This window comes from Salmo salar, chromosome 04 (assembly GCF_965601325.2).
Source record: "Salmo salar chromosome 04, fSalSal1, whole genome shotgun sequence".
Classification (NCBI taxonomy): Eukaryota; Metazoa; Chordata; class Actinopteri; order Salmoniformes; family Salmonidae; genus Salmo; species Salmo salar.
In genome coordinates, this window is record NC_138294.1 from 19,004,313 (window position 1) to 19,021,427 (window position 17,115).

Sequence of the window (17,115 nt, forward strand, 5' to 3'; positions counted from 1 at the left end):
ACATATGGCTTTGGCCCCAGGACCAATGGGAAACAAAAAAAGTACTTTCGAACAACTTCCAAGGAACCAAATGTGCTAGCTGGGTTGTTTGTTTGATTAAAATACTTTACCCTGTCCCACTGCATATGTGCCAACCTGATATTTTCGTTTACTCAGGCCATGCCCACTGTGGCATACGTTTCTGTTTGGAGGAAAATGCCAAGTTAGGTTTCGTTTTCGTTTGTTGCTGTGTTTCTTTTCAGATATGTCATATGGTGGCGTTCATCACTTTCAGAACGCACTGACTCCCAGGGCGCAGAATGAACGTCATGTGTTCGTTTAAGATTAGCTGATTATGGTTTGCTGATTATGGATACGTTTAGAAGGCGATAATAATAACACATTTACAATGTTTTCGTGGGGAGAGAACACCCGTGATGGCTTCGGTTTGGTAAAGGCGAACACAGACGGTTGCGTAAATTTCAAACACATGAAACCTCCAATTACGCATCTTTCTGCAGGTAATAAAGTGGTCGCGTTCATCAGAAATAATGGGAAACAAGTGTCCGTCGCTCGGATGCAAGAGGACAAAGATGGGAGAAGGATCACAGGAAAACTGAGTAAGCACCTTTCTATATGTTTTTCCACACCACCAGAGCCCACTTCTTCACAGAACTGCTTAAACAAAATGTTTAAAGCGGCAATCAGCAGGTGAAACAATAACAAAGCGTTCTCCCCACCAGTTTCTGTAACAAGCTGAGGCATGGGGCTTGAGAAATGTAACCACTCTCAAATTCATAGATAGCGCTATTGAAGGATTAACCATCCATGGTATCAAAAGTATAGTTTAACAATGTTTTGAGACTATACAGTGTTTGTTTACATCTACATTGTTTACAAACATTGGTGTAAAACAAGCTTATATTTTGAGTTCTGATGGTGTATGACTGTTGAACTAAGCTCATGAGGCATTTCTAAGTTATATTCTTCAAGAATCAATGGGTACATATTATTAAAAATGGATGAAGTAACTGCTGATTGCCCCTTTAAGCTAGATAATACATTTAATTAATATTTCATGTGTGTAGAGGATGTGGAGTGCAGGGAGAAGATTCTGGCTCTGAGTTGCAGCGATGCCCATATTATTTTACTGTCTGAAGAGGGCAGAGTTTTCTGCCTCACCCAATCATCCAATGTTCCCAGGTGGGTGCTTGGCAGACATGACACATCTCTTGGCTTAGGCCTATTCACATTTTAGTGGATTCTGTCAATTGTAGTAATTGACCATATTGTAATGATTACTTTTGGTTGTCTGTGTTTTCTCAGACCTGTGGGTAACTTGAATCAGGTAATTCAGGTTGCATGTGGAGACCAGCATTCCATTGCACTAACCCAAGGTAAACAAACACATTCTAAATCACTCAGTTTGAGAAGGGATATGATAGGAGGCTGTCTGTGCTCTTTGAATGTCCTTTATACCAAATAGTCTCTGTTCCAGGTACATAGATATCAACATGAGAATACTGGAAGATATGGAGACCCGCACGTTGTCCATTTTTTAAAATAAAAAATAAACTGAGGCTTTAATGCTAAAATAGAGATGTTTTATTGGGACATCATCATGCCCAAAAGTTCATAGTGCAGAAATAAAAGGTGAAAAAAAAACAAATGAGTTTGAGAAGTTTCACAATAGACATTTGAAATAAACTACATTTATCACATACCAAGAGAAACTCTAACAATGCAGCACAAAGTGTCCTGTGAGATTTCCTATGTACAAATATTATTTTACCTTCCATTATTTAGATGGTAAAGTGTTCACGTGGGGCCAGAACTCCAGCGGACAGCTGGGTTTGGGGAAGGGTGAGCCCAGCACCTTGTCTCCCCAGCCTGTCAAGTCTCTGTCAGGAATCCCCCTGGCTCAGATCACCGCTGGGGGAGACCACAGCTTCGCCCTGTCCCTCTCTGGAGCCGTGTTCGGCTGGGGAAAGAACAGCACCGGGCAGCTGGGACTGGGGGACACAATAGGTACCGTATACACAAATATTAGGCTGTTACTGTGTTTGGTTTTCATTACTAGTTGGTATCTTTTAAAGAAAACTAGTACATTTGATATGTTTGAAGGAGACAGTATGAGTAGATCAAATAGTCAAATGGTGTATATATAGATTTATTTTTATAGATTTTTCTTTTTACAGTTGTCAAAACAGAAAGACAAGCAAAGAAAAAAATCAGTCAAATCTATTTTCTACAGACAGACCTGCTCCAGCTCCTATTGATTGCCTGAATCTAAAGAAGACCATTACTGTTTCCTGTGGAGTGGAGCATACTGCCATTCTGACAAAGGTTCTGACGTTTTTTACACAACAATATTTCCAACTGATACCATGTTTTTTTCTCTCCCAGTACCATTAAGATCTAAAGAATGTTTGGACCAATGATGTCTTGCTGGTTGCCATCACACACAGTAGAAACATTCATATCAACAACAGGAGCCGAACACATCATCATGATAACTGTGTGAATGGGTTTTGTTCTAGGGAGGTTTAGTGTTCACGTTTGGCTCAGGTCGATATGGACAGCTTGGACACAACTCTCTCAGAAATGAACTACGACCTCGACTGGTGGCCGAACTCTGGGGGGCAAAGGTGACCCAGATAGCCTGTGGAAGGTATGTAGTTACTAGATTGATATGTCATGTGAATCTCTTCACAATCATATATAGTCAGACAAAGATCAATCTTGAAGTGACACTGGGTGTATTCTGGGATATATCCATTCTTAGGGATCACAGTTGATTTGTGATTTTTTTTCCTTTACCTACAATCATGTTTGTCAAATTAGAAACCATACATTGGCGTTTGTGGGCTCCTTCAAAAAGATCTACTCATTTGGGCGTGGAGAGCAAGGGCAGCTGGGAAATGGAGTCAAGATGGATCAGTCTGTGCCTCTGCCAGTACAGCTACCACAGGGTAGTTAAGTCATTTATTTTCCTCTGCATAACGTGACCCATTTCAAACTCAATACAGTACTTAGGCAGAAATGTTGGTATCTCTAAAATGATAAAATAACAGGTTCATAACATCATAACTGTTTTGGTTAACTTTCAGACTGCATTGATGACCAGCCAATTGAACAAACCTTTGCTGGAGGAAACCATTCTTTTGCCTTGTGCAGCTCCGCTAAGGTATTGCGTTTACAGTTAGTTCGTTTTTCTGAGTTAGTCCTTAGTATTTAACATTGTTTTAATACAGTGCATCACATTGTTATTACAGGAATCAGGAAACGGGTTGAATGACTCCCATCTCGGAAAAGTGACTCAAACATTAGACAATGACATAATTAACAGATGGATCTCGGAATGTGACTCAAAATCATGGAAGAAGAAGATACAGAAGTTAGTATGATACAAATAAACCTTGTCCCCATGCGCAGTACAAATACGCAACTCATGATGGTTGATAATTGGACAAGGCAACACAAACATACATGAGTCAGTGACACTAAACAACTACTGAGGAGATGAAGGTCTATAAGAACTATAAGATTCTTCACTTTTATTTTCAGGGAAATCACAAAAACGTTCTCTTCTGCGTCATGTTTAAATGGGAGCTTCCTGGACAAAAGGTAAGAACCCACTGCCTATCCATGAATGTTTTATCACATTATTGAATACTTTTTATTGTTTTATTGTTGCATATTTAATAGTATTTCTTGGTTTTATTACTCTAGTCATGATAAACACTACCAAACCTCACTGAAGCACTCTGGCGTGGACTTGTCATCCGCCCGACTGGCTTTTAAAAAGTTTGCAGAAAAGGACAAAGTCCTGGCTAAGGTATCATTTCCTATATTATATTTATGATCAAATACTTATTTTCAATACTTGTTTGTTGTCCTTGATATTCAATTTGACCAGTCATTGATACTGTAAGCCACGATAAGTCATTTAGTTGTGACCCATAAGCACTCCTTTGGTTCAAGGTTGAAGATGTCGTCCAGCGCATACTCCTTCCCTCCCTGAGTAAGGATCCCATTGGGGTGGAGGGTCTGAGGGTGTACCTCATCGTCCCTGAGCTCCTGAGAGTTATCCTAAAACAACAACGTGGCATAGATGTTACTGAGGCCTTCGCTGCTGCCATCCTCAGACTGAACCCAGACAAGTTCCAGGTCCTTGGTAAAGTCACCATCCAACAATATACTTTTTTTCTTTCTTTTGTCTTGTCTTGTCTTTTCTTGTCTTGACTTCTCTCCTCTTCTCCTCAATTTTTTTTTTTTAGATATAGCAGGTTCTGTGTGCTGTTGTATTAACTAAACTCTTGTCTAATTCCAACAGTGGGCCTATGGTCGACACTTCCAAACAAGTTCTTCAGAACTCTGGTGAAAACATTCCATTCTGTGTCACCAGAGTATTTCTGTATGTTGGAAAAGAAGGGCTATGCTGTTAATAAACAATTTGAAGGGACTGTAAAGGTTATGGAGAGGCTATATGAGGTAAATATCCATTGCCATAATTGGGTGCTTTCAGAAAGTATTCATACCTCTTGACTTATTCCACAATTTTGTTTTTACAGCCTGAATTCAAAATGGAATAAATAGATTTTTTTCCCTATACACACACACAATACCCCAAAATGACCGTGAAAACATGTTTTCAGAAATATTTGCACATTTATTGAAAATGAAATACAGAAATATCTCTTATATAAGTATTCATAATACTTTGTAGAAGCACCTTTGGCAGCAATTACAGCTGTGAGTATTTCTGGGTAAGTCTCTAAGAGATTTCCACACTTTGATTGTGCAAAATTTGCCCCTTATTATTTTCAAAATTCTTCAAGCTCTGTCAAATTTATTGTTCAGGTCTTGCCATGAATTTTAAAGTAGATTTAAGTCAAAACTGTAACTCGGCCACTCAGGAACATGTCTTCTTGGTAAGCAATTCCAGTGTAGATTTGGCCTTGTGTTTTAGGTTATTGTCCTGCTAAAAGGTGAATTTATCTCCCAGTATCTGGTGGAAAGCAGACTGAACCAGGTTTTCCTCTAGAATTTTACCTGTGCTTAGCTCCATTCCGTTTCTTTTTTATCCTGAAAAACTCCCCAGTCCTTAACAATTATAAGCATACCCATAACATAATGCAGCCAACACTATGCTTGAAAATATTGAGTGTGGTACTCAGTAATGTGATGCATTGGATTTGTCCCAAATATAAGACTTTGTATTCAGGACAAAAAGTTAAATGCTTTGCCACATTTTTTTGGCAGTATTACTTTAGTGCCTTGTTGCAAACAGGATGCATGTTTTGGAATATTTTATTCTGTACAGGCTTCCTTCTTTTCACTCTGTCAGTTAGGTTAGTATTGTGGAGTAACTACAAGGTTGTGTAGTTACAGCCTTATTCTAAAATTGATTAAATATTTTTTCTCAATCTACACACAATACCCCGTAATGACAAAGCAAAAACAGGTTTTTAGAAATGTTTTGAAAATGTATACAAATAAAAAAAGATACCTAATTTACATAAGTATTCAGACCCTTTGCTATGAGACTTGAAATTGAGCTCAAGTGCATCCTGTTTCCATTGATCATCCTTGAGATGTTTCTACAACTTGATTAGAGTCCAATTGTGGTGAATTCAATTGATTGGACATTATTTGGAAAGGCACACACCTGTCTATATAAGGTTCCACAGTTGACGGTGCATGTCAGAGCAAAAACCAAGCCATGACGTCGATGGAATTGTCCGTAGAGCGCCGAGACAGGATTGTGTCGAGGCACAGATCTGGGGAAGGCTACCCAAAAAAGTCTGCCACATTGAAGGTCCCCAAGAACACAGTGACCTCCATCATTCTTAAATGGAAGAAGTTTGGAACCACCAAGACTCTTCCCAGCGCTGGCCCCCTGGTCAAACCGAGCAATCGGTGAAGAAGGGCCTTGGTCAGGGTGACCAAGAACCTGATGGTCACTCTGACAGGGCTCCAGAGTTCCTCTGTGGAGATGGGAGAACCTTCCAGAAGGACAACTGCATCTCTGCAGCACCACACCAATGAGGCTTTTATGGTGGAGTGGCCAGATGGAAGCCACTCCTCAGTAAAAGGCACATGACAGCCCACTTGGAGTTAGCCAAAAGGCACCTACTGTAAAGGACTCTGACCATGAGAAAAAACTCTGGTCTGATGAAACCAAGATTGAACTCTTTGGCCTGAATGCCAAGCATCACATCTGGAGGAAACCTGGCACCATCTCTACGGTGAAGCATGGTGGTGGCAGCATCATGCTGTGGGGATGACTTTTCAGTGGCAGGGAGTGGGAGACTAGTCAGGATCGAGGGAAAGATGTACGGAGCGAAGTACAGAGAGATCCTTGATGAAAAGTGCTCTGTAGCAGGTTAGGACCTCAGACTGGGGCGAAGGTTCACCTTCCAACAGGACAACGACCCTAAGCGCATGGCCAAGACAACGCAGGAGTGGCTTTGGGACAAGTCTCTGAATGTCCTTGAGTGGCCCAGCCAGAGCCCGGACTTTAACTCGATCGAACATCTCTGGAGAGACCTGAAAATAGTGGTGCAGCAATGCTCCCCATCCAACCTGACAGAGCTTGAAAGTATCTGCAGAGAACAAATGGGAGAAACTCCCCAAACACGTGTGCCAAGCTTGTAGCGTCATACCAAAGAAGAATCAAGGCTGTAATCGCTGCCGAAGGTCTGAATACTTATACAAATCTGAAATATCACATTTACATATTTAGTACATTTGTAAAATATCTAAACCTTTTTTTGCTTTGTCATTATGGGGTATTGTGTGTAGATTGATGAGGAATAAGGTTGTAACGTAACAATGTGGAAAAAGTCAAGGGGTCTGAATACTTTCCAAATGCACTGTATTGCATGAAAAACAGCAATGTATGCTCCAGTAACCTCTGTTTTGTGCAGGTCAATTGCAACAGACACATCAAAATTTCGGCAAGCAATTTCCACGTCAACCGAGCCAATCGTATGCTTGAGAATGTGAGTAGCCTATCTCATAAAATGACTACAGGTTGGTATCAAAATGGGTAATTATGGGCATGATGTCACTGAAATCTACAAAGAGTGGAAAATGATTTAGTAATTTCTAATCCTCTTTAGATGCTCAACACATTTGCATATAATGACTACAGAAAACTTTCTGAGGTAAGCAATGAAAGTCAACACCAAGCAATTCAAAATAGATTCTTTCACAATGTATTTGTGTGTGTGTGTGTGTGTGTGTGTGTGTGTGCACACACACACTACTGTTCAAAAGTTTCGGGACACTTAGAAATGTCCTTGTTTTTGAAAGAAAAGCTAATTTGATGTCCATGTAGACAATGTTGTAAATGACTATTGTAGCTGGAAACAGCAGATTTTTTTTTTTCATGGGATATCTACATAGGCGTACAGAGGCCCATTATCAGAAACCATCACTCCTGTGTTCCAATGGCTAATCCAAGTTTATCATTTTAAAAGGCTAATTGATCATTAGAAAACCCTTTTGCAATTGTTAGCACAGCTGAAAAGTGTTGTGCTGATTTTAAAGAAGCAATACAAGTGGCATTCTTTAGACTAGTTGAGTATCTGGAGCATCAGCATTTGTGGGTTTGGGCGAAACCTGGAGGGGGGTGGAGATAAGCACAGGTGAAACAGATCAAGGCGTGACACACCTGTTGTATTCGGCGCATGTGACGAATACGATTTGATTAACTGATTTCTTTCTTATACCAGGACTTCTTTTATTCATTTCACCGGCAGTCCTGCGTCTTCAACATAGAGGCTAAATATCTAGTTTATCAATTGGAATGGAAGTACAGAGTAAGTTGTTTTACAAAATGTGGTGTTTATTAAAGTACCACGTTAATTTACTACATTGCTATCAGATGTGAAAAATGAAGGCTGAATGTTGCCATATCTCAAATGTGTTCCTTTTTTTAGGTTGTCCTCTGTGGACCTTTACCCTTTTGCGTCCCTACAATACATGTGAGCAGAGAGACAGCACTGGAAGATGCTTTCCAGCACCTTCGACAAAGTGGGCACAACTTCACAATGCCTTTGAAGGTTGTTGTTAGCTAGGTTTTATAGTTTGTTTGAAATGTTTAGTTTTACTTTGTAGCTATAAAGGAGAACTGAACTTTGAAAAGGGTAGTGATTGAAACAAGTAGTACATACACAAGGACTTTGTACTTACTTTAACATCTACCTCTGTATTAGGCAAAGTATTTTCACTTTCGAGTCCTTATTCAGGAGTAAATAGTGTATTTTTTTGGTCTCCAGGTGGAGTTTGAAGCAGAGAATGGTGTTGATCAAGGTGGTGTTTCACTGGAATTCTTCAGGCTCCTGGGGAGGGAACTTCTCACAATGGAACCAAAGACACTGGAGGTTTACGAGTCTGGACTTGCATGGTTCACAACAGATGTATGTTCCATATTCAGTTCCATAGTGTTCCCAGATTCAACTCAATCTTTCCCCCACAATTTCGTTTTATTTATTAACTTAGAAATATAAATTAGAAATGTATCTGTTATACTGTTAAATATTGAAAGTATTGAGTAGTTTTTTTTAGTTTTTTTTTCATCCATAGGATGGCGGTATCAATGACGAATTCTACTTACTTGGGCTGCTCTGTGGGAAGGCCCTGTTTAGTCAGTGTGTTCTGAACCTCTGCTTCCCTCTGGCTCTCTTCAAGAAGCTTCTGGGTTTGACTACAACATTGGATGACCTTAAAGAGTTGTCTCCATCTGAAGCAAGGTAAAATTATTCTAAGGAAAAAGAAACGGGTAACTGCCAAAATAAAGGAAACACCAACATAACGTGTCTTAAAGTTCCAATGCAACTGTTTTTTTTTTTATCATCACACTATCAAATAATTTCTGGATAACAAAGAACCTTACTGTAATTGTTGGTCAAAAAGAAAGAAATTGCTGAGGTGGGAGGGGAAAACTGAAAATTTGCTGTTATTGGCTCTCTTTCTTATTGGACTATTAACTAATTTACCTCCAAGGTGACGTCTGATCATCCGAGGGAGTTTCGGAAGGCCAAATTTCAGGCAGCCTTTTCAAATAGCTCTTACACTAAATAATATGATGATGTTCACAATTTCACAGTATTATTCACACTTTATAGTGTGGAAATATATTTAACACAGGAAAATCATGTTTTTGACTGCACTGGGCCTTTTAATAGGGCTCTGAGCCACCAGATACAGCCTTGGCATACATTCTAGAAATGTTTGGAACTCTATTGGAGGGATGTGACACCATTCTTCCACGAGAAATTCAATAATTTGGTGTTTTGTTGATTGTGGTGGAAACTGCTCTCTGTTACCACCCTAGAATCTTCCATAAGTGTTCAATTGGGTTGAGATCTGGTGACTGATGGACGCACTGTTAATTACTTAACTCAGGAACCACACATGTGAAAGCACCTGCATTCAATATACTTTGTATCCCTCATTTACTCAAGTGATTCCATTATTTTGGCATTTACCTGTATATGTTCATGTCTTCAACTGCTGGCTGTTGATTTAAAGACTCCCTACTACTGTATCTCAACATTTCAGGAGGATGTTTCAATACTCCAGCAAAGTTAAAGTTTCATCTCCTTCAAGTTGGTGGCAGCTCAGTTGCTACTAGTTTGGGTGTTACAAAGCACTTTATTTTGACAGTTGTTTTATAGATATACTACACCATCTCCTCATATCACATTTATACTGTTTTATTTGTTTAAAATTAGCTGCTTGCAGTATGTGTTGGATGAAGATGAGGTTGAAGCGCTGGATTTGGTTTTCATGGTAAGAGAGAATTGATACCTTTTAGTTGTTTTTGGTAGCCTACACAGGTAACCCCAGCTGACACAGTAATCTTTGTCTTTCAAAGGATAAAGGGCAAGAACTGATACCAAATGGAGAGGAGGTCCCGGTTACCATGGTCAACAGGTATATTTGATGATAGTAATCTTATCAATGTATAAATCTTATGAACCTCTTGAATTAACGAAAGGATTCCACAGGATGTGTTTTATACTCATAAACAAACATTGTTCTGCCATATATCATTCACAGGAAGAACTATGTTGACTTGTACGTTGACAGGAAGCTCAACAAGTCGGTGCAGAGCCAGTTTGCAGACTTTGAGAAAGGCTTCCACAAAGGCTGCCCTATACAAGCATGGAGGATGTTTCTACCTGAGGAGCTGATGACACTTCTACAAGGAGATGACAACTATGAGTGGGACAAGATGAGAGAGGTACAATTCTACCTGTTTAGATAAGTCATTAAAGTACATAAACAATAATAATATGAAAGTTCATACATGTATGGTAGCCTATAAGCAGCTCTACGCTCCCAGTGGTTAAATCTGGTCCCATACTGTTTGGGTTATAGTCTATGGCTATAATACAGTGGCATGGTCTACTGTACATGTGGTTGTTTCATTATGTTTTTCTGTGCACTAACAGAATGCCAAGTATGAAGGATATAGGCCCACCGATGACATTATCCAGAACTTCTGGATAGTTTTCACGGAGTTCTCTGAGGCGCAAAAGAAGACGTTCTTAAGTGAGTTAACAGTCATGAGTTAACTAACTTACAATTATTTATTTTAACATAATTGTATCGCTCCAGAAATGCTTGGTCGGTGGATAATTATTATCCTCTAATTTCTAGCTTTTCTGACTGGAACGGACAGACTGCCCAGAGGACTTAGTCTCTCTAAACTGCAGATGCAAATCACGTCCATGGGCAGTACTGATGCTGATGAATGTTATCCGAAAGCACAAACCTGCTCTGTGACGTTATGCCTCCCTAACTACAGCAGTATCGACATTCTGCGGGAGAAACTTCTCCATGCGATCACCCACTGTGACGTGTTTGGAGATTTGTGAAATGGTTACTGGGAAGCATGTTATATTTTTTATCCTTGCCAGTCAACAATATTATTATTATTATATTAATGTTAAGTCAATGAAACCCATTCAGAGCTAACAACTGACAATCTTCATATTAAGTAGTCTTAAATATAGTTTTTCTATTTAAATGACTTTATTGCGCAATGTGGACCAATATAATTATGTATTTCTTGACATGTACTACTCGTGTTTCCTTCATGCACTAGGATAACTGGATACGTGGAGACCTCTGCTATTTGAATATCTGAACGACGTGCTGTCTTTGTAAATAAAATGGTTTATAACTGCGAATGAGTGCCATAGTAAAAAGAGCCACTGTTAATAAAGATTTGTGGAAGTTCTAGTAAAATACTGTTTTTAGGTAGTTATGCAAATACTAACATTTTGTGCAAATAATTTAGAATGCCCATTGCAATTAAAACGTTGTATATGCCTCTATAGTTGGTTTATTCTATTTTACATATTATATTCTGTACATCGCATGATTGGGCTAGATTTTGCTGACATCAGTCATGCTCGTCACTAGATTCTATACCCACAGTCATAAACCACGCCCGTTTCTGAAATGTCTCTTCATAAAATGTGATTTAAAACCTTACCCTAACCACACTGCTAAACGTATGAAGACAAATGTTTTATTTTCCCATATTTTGTGTCTGTGGAATCTGTGGGTATAGACGTGTAAACCCAAAGTCACATGTTGAGTGACGAAGAGCATCAACCAGCATCACAACTTCCTTGTTATTGTCGAAACGACCAGCTAGTGGAATTCAGGAATGCATCTCTACAGGTAAAACGCATGCTATGTTTTTGCTTTAAATCACGTAGCTACGTTTTGTGCAATTGTTTACATGTCTATATGTGAACGTTGAAGAGTCTGAAATACAGATAGATTCACTAGATTGGCTAAATATGTCACGCTTGCTAGTATTCTGAGAAATGGACGCATTTGTAAATCTCGTTAAGCCCTACCCGTTAGCTGTCGTTTTTATCCGTATAGCTAGTTACCGACCGCTAGCGGAGACGATGAAGTGACACGATTGACTAGCTACTGTAACTATTTTACATAGTTAGAGGCTATAGCTAACTATATAACTATATACAGTAGCTATACAGCCATATGGTGGTCCCGTCCAGACGATATTGGATGTAAGTATAGAGCAATAGTTGGAATCTTACGTCAGCCAAAGTATACCCATCTGCAAGCGCAAGCTCGGGAATCATCCCTTGCACATTCATTCATTGTCAATGTAACACCCTTTCTGCCGTAACCATCAAACTATCATCATCCATAAGGCCTCTATCTAGCTATAAGCCACATAGGTAACTATGACACATGCAGAATGAATGATGTGTCTTGTCTGAGCATGACAGATTGTATTTGCATTTGTAAACTGAAAGTGCCACTTGACTTCCAAGGAAAGGATGTCTCCATGTTTACTTCCAAGAGGGCACCGAACCTTTAGAGCAGTCTCTCTCTCCTCTCTCTGCCTTCACCTTGGCTAACTCTGTCCATAGCATGCACGTTGGGAGTGGATTGCGTTAAGGCAGGACAGTTGGTGCTGCTTAAACAGGGATTACAGAGGCACTGGGCTTATTTAAACAAGCTGGTGGTGCTTCCACCTTTATCTTTTCAGCGCTCATGTCACACACACGCACACCCAGCGCCAGGCTCCACCCCAGGCAGAGTGTTTACCCAGCCTCGCTTCATTTTTAAAACATGATCCAACATATCAGATGATGAGTGCACTGTAAGGGCCAATGATGTGATCTGACTACCATCTGTCACCCTTCTCCTCCTCTCCCCTGTTTCTCCCTTCCAGGCTTGTGATTTACACCAAGGGGAGAAGGCAGGGCCGCCTTCTAGCCTGAAGCTCTCCTCCTTCTTCCCCTCCTTCCCACTGTCTTTCACTCTCTCCTTCCCTCCATCGCTCTCTCTCTCCTTCCCTCCTTCCCACTCTAAGCCATGATGCTGTGCTGGGGCAGTACTGTGGAGGGCCAGCTGGGTATCGGCGGAGCGAGGGACCCCGTGTGCGAACCCCGGAGCTGCCAGGCGTTCAATGGGCGCGGCCTGAAGGAGGTGGCGTGCGGCGGGCGCCATTCGCTATTCCTGTTGCGTGATGGGAGAGTGTACACGTGCGGCTCCAACCGCTGTGGGCAGCTGGGCCACGACAAGCCGGGGGACTCGCCAGGTAAGCTGCCAGTACCAGCCAATTAGCAATCTGCAGATGTTAGCTATCAAGCTAACACTGTTTGATGTTTATTTGTGGTACAACCTGTGTTTGTTGATATTGTGGGTGGATAAAAAAAAATCTGCTATACTGAATTCCCAATCTAGTGGGATATTACGTCTTATTGTACTTGGCTGCAACTCTAACGTGTAAGCGCAGGGAAATCTGCCAATGAGCAGATTGGCAGATTTGTTCTCTACTATAATGAAACGTTATACCTGTGTCACAACGTTTGTTTAGATCCCCCCACCTCTTAATACTACAGTAGCATTTCATCTCTTTTGCAATGCAGACTATATGAATTCATGGTGGATTAGGTTCTATTTACTAAACAGAGGGATAATGCCTGGGAGGAAGGAGGAATGACAATCTTAAAGCTCATGTCATTTATGACATTTAGGAGGCGTCCCAAATGGCACCTTATTTCCTATAAAGTGCACTACTTCTACAGTGTAAAAGTAGTGCACTATAAAGGACATAGGGAGCCATTTGGGATGAATCCTTAATGGTAGCTCACTGGCTCCTAGGCTAAGCCAGGAGAGTTGATAGGTTGGAGGAGCACCATTTCCAGGACTCAGGAGTGTGCTGTCACTCATATGGCTGTTTAATGAGATCTCAGGCACCAATGATCTGCTGTGTGTGTGTGTGTGTGTGTGTGTGTGTGTGTGTGTGTGTGTGTGTGTGTGTGTGTGTGTGTGTGTGTGTGTGTGTGTGTGTGTGTGTGTGTGTGTGTGTGTGTGTGTGTGTGTGTGTGTGTGTGTGTGTGTGTGTGTGTGTGTGTGTGTGTGTGTAAGGGTCATATTTATGTTTAGCCATACAACCATACGCTTGACGACTGCTTCTGGAAACTGCCATGAAACGTTGATTATTGTTGGAAGCACTCCCTTTGCCACCAGTCATTCTCAGAGCACTATTTCATTTAATAGGCCTATTTATTGACCAGTTGGGCCGATAACACCAGCCTTACCATACGCAAGGATACCGTTCTTTCTCTGTACTGAAAGGGATCAGTCTTAACTTGACTGGTGCCATTTTATACTTTTTTCGGAATTATATTAACTGTGGACGGACTAATGGACAAAATACTGAAATATTGTTTTTGAGTGAATTAGCCCTTTAAAGCATCAACCCTTAGTTGAAACAATAACAAAGCAGTCACCCCACCTCTATTTTGGTAAAAAGCTGAGGAATGGGCCTGGAGATATTTAAACCCTCTCAAAATCACAGGCAGAGCAATGTATGAAAGGACTGACCATCCAACATTTTCAATTTATAGTTTTAAGCATGTTTAGAGGCTATACAGTGTTTGTTTACATTTACAATCTTTGCAAACATTGGAATAGAACAAGCTAATATTTTGGGTTCTGATGGGGTTTGACAGTTGCACAAAGCTCATGACTTATTTATAAGTTATATTTTTCAAGAATCAGTGGGTAGGTCTATATATAATTTACAAGTCCAAAAATGGATGCAGCAACTGAAGATTGCCCGTTTTTAAGGTTTCAATGTTAAACTGAGCCAATTTGTTATTTTGTAAATAATCCATTATCAAAACAAGAAAAAAAAAATGTAATCCTTATTTTACCAGGTAAATTGACTGAGAACATATTCTCATTTACAGCAACGACTTGGGGAATAGTTACAGGGGGATGAATGAGCCAATTGGAAGCAGGGGATGATTAGGTGACCGTGAAGGTATGAAGGCCAGATTGGGAATTTAGCCAGGACACCAGGGTTAACACCTCAACTCTTACGATGAGTGCCATGGGATCTTTAGTGACCATAGAGAGTCAGGAAACACGTTTAACATTCCATCCGAAAGATGGCACCCTACACAGGGCAATGTCCCCAGTCACTGCCCTGGGGCATTGGGATATTTTTGTGGGGGACCAGAGGAATGAGTGCCTCTTACTGGCCCTCCAACACCCCTTCCAGCAGCATCTGGTCTCCCATCCAGGAACAACCCTGCTTAGCTTCAGAGGCAAGCCAGCAGTGAGATGCAGGGTGGTATGCTGCTGGCATATAAGACTTTGAGACTAAATGCCCTATAATAGTATATTTCTGCCGCACAGGTAGTTTGTATGACGCTGCAGTACAATACTGTATGCTGTGAAATATGTTTCTCCTTTCATCTTATGACTGGTTTCTACTGTGCTGTGCGTGCCCGCATTCCTATGAAGCTGCTGCTCACTGTTATATCGCATGCAAACCACCACCACCCAACCACTCTCTAGGCTACACGGTCGGCCACACAGATCTGTGTACTGGAACTGAGGCACGGCAGGAGGAGACTTGTTGGGATGCATTATTTAGTCATCACACATGTGTTCTTGACTTCCAATTCTCAGATGATATTTAACTGTAATTATAGGTGCTAAAGTGCTGAGTTAAAATGTATAATGTTAAGGTATATCATTTTTAAGACACAAATGAAGTAATTGAATTTGAAAGCAAAGCAGTCTGATGCTGAGGCCTAATGCTGAAACATATTGTTTTTCTAAATAATAAAGAAGTATTTTTCTCCAAGAGTGATTGAAAATATCAGATAAGAAATGACCGACAGTAACCCATGTTTATTTTGCTCTCAGTTCTTCCTAACATGCCTCCATGATAAGTGAAACTGAAATGTTGAGCTAGATAGTTAGAAAGCACTGGGACATTCCAGAAGATGGTTAGTCAGATAGTGTATCCACACTAAATACTCAAAGTGGGTTTGGTCTTTATGGCTTCCAGACAAAGGCCTAGCATACCCTTCTAGAATGCTCATACCAGCAGAACAGACAAGAGGATACATTGAGAAAAGACACTTCCTTTTCTCATCCACAGTATAGTCTAAGATGCACCCGTCCTAAAACTGGTACAGGTGTAAGATCTTAATTGGACCAGTTTCTCATAGCAGGAAAATAATCCTGCAGCAACCGGAAATGTGAATTATTGTGTGGGTTATAATTAATGGACATTTTTGTAGTGGTTGATACGTTTTTAGTTAGGGCAAATAAAGTCAGACATTGTAAAGTGGAAATGATAAACTTTAGAAGCCTTTTTAAACCTTGAATAGACTACAAGTTTGTGTTTCCTGCAATGTAGGACGTTTCCTGAAACAACCGGGTGATCAAATTAAGATTGTGGATCATTCATTCTAGACACTAGTCTTTCTAGAGAGCCTGGCTAAAGTCTGTCATACCCTCCCCTCCCTCCCCACTCCTCCCTCCCCCTTCGTCCCTCCTCCTTACCCTCTAGAACTGGTGGTGGCCCTGGACACCCAGAAGATAGGGGTGGTATCGTGCGGCCAGGCCCACTCCATGGCGCTGAATGAACAGGGCCAGGTGTTTGCCTGGGGGGCCGGTGGAGGGGGCCAGCTGGGTCTGGGGACCGCTGAGGAGACCGTCCCAATCCCCAGGTGACCTAGCATGCTAGAACATACATTATTGAAGCTTTGCTGAGGAATAGCCTACTGGAAGAGGTACATGAAAACCAATGGAATTGTGAGAACTGCATGTGATGGCTAAATGCTAGGAGCATAGACTTTTTAAAACCAGAGCCGCAACATAGCGAGACTTCCAGGAAGGCTTATGAAACAGACCAGGTTGGGTTTGAGGAGTCAATGAGAGAAGTGAGAAATTCTTGGTGGTTAATTTTCTCGAAATCTAAAGGCACAACTGAGATTTGAGCCAATGTCTTCAGTAGTTGAGCATGTTATTACTCCAACCTCGTGAAAGTGACAAACTGCCGTTTTAATTTTCGTCAAAAACAACTTTATATCGAAGGAGTGCCTTTGATTTGACGGCCTGCACAGTTCGGCGCTAGATGACCGTTCGACCCGATGACGTGTTTCTGCGCATGGGCTTAGCTAGCCAACGTCGCCATGACATCACCTACAGTGTGATTGGGGGTTTCTATTGGAGAAGCAGTTTCTGCCCATCTTCATACTGTACTGTCTTTGCTGGGAGGGTTACAAAGGCTACAACACGTACGGTGTTCTAGAT

The 17,115-nt window shown here is 40.9% G+C and overlaps 2 protein-coding genes across 4 annotated transcripts in view; both read left to right on the forward strand.

Annotated features, from left to right (window-relative positions):
• The first annotated feature begins 210 nt into the window (after positions 1–210).
• On the forward strand, positions 211–11,336 carry LOC106602323 (putative E3 ubiquitin-protein ligase HERC3). Of its 2 annotated transcripts, none has more exons than XM_082974161.1 (24): positions 211–599; positions 1,068–1,182; positions 1,306–1,376; positions 1,786–2,007; positions 2,234–2,325; positions 2,520–2,650; positions 2,824–2,951; positions 3,090–3,166; positions 3,255–3,376; positions 3,547–3,606; positions 3,712–3,817; positions 3,964–4,156; positions 4,316–4,473; positions 6,912–6,986; positions 7,107–7,151; positions 7,722–7,808; positions 7,929–8,051; positions 8,268–8,408; positions 8,575–8,741; positions 9,726–9,783; positions 9,869–9,927; positions 10,084–10,237; positions 10,449–10,548; positions 10,657–11,336. In XM_082974161.1, exons 1-24 carry the CDS (start codon positions 389–391, stop codon positions 10,872–10,874), a joined length of 2,913 nt encoding a protein of 970 aa, XP_082830287.1. In that variant the 5' UTR covers positions 211–388; the 3' UTR covers positions 10,875–11,336. The 2 variants fall into 2 exon arrangements, with proteins under 2 accessions (XP_082830287.1, XP_082830286.1); XM_082974160.1 differs by having other exon boundaries at positions 213–599; positions 10,054–10,237.
• A 97-nt stretch (positions 11,337–11,433) lies between these two features.
• LOC106610289 (putative E3 ubiquitin-protein ligase HERC3) overlaps positions 11,434–17,115 on the forward strand; it is a 35,023-nt gene continuing 29,341 nt past the window's right edge. Inside the window, exons 1-3 of one of the 2 annotated variants that reach the window (XM_045716533.2) lie at positions 11,434–11,688; positions 12,722–13,090; positions 16,370–16,529. In XM_045716533.2, the coding sequence (XP_045572489.1) occupies positions 12,865–13,090; positions 16,370–16,529 (386 nt within the window). In that variant the 5' untranslated portion in view covers positions 11,434–11,688; positions 12,722–12,864. The remainder of the gene's footprint in view (positions 11,689–12,721; positions 13,091–16,369; positions 16,530–17,115) is intronic. The other variant, XM_045716534.2, reaches the window with a different exon arrangement.

Excerpts from the sequence above, each read along its gene's own strand:
- LOC106602323 (XM_082974160.1), top strand. The coding sequence starts at position 389 with ATGTTTTCGTGGGGAGAGAACACCCGTGATGGCTTCGGTTTGGTAAAG. Across the intron at positions 7,152-7,721 it reads ACTACAGAAAACTTTCTGAG|GACTTCTTTTATTCATTTCA; the intron begins GTAAGCAATGAA and ends TTCTTATACCAG. Across the intron at positions 7,809-7,928 it reads AATTGGAATGGAAGTACAGA|GTTGTCCTCTGTGGACCTTT; the intron begins GTAAGTTGTTTT and ends TCCTTTTTTTAG.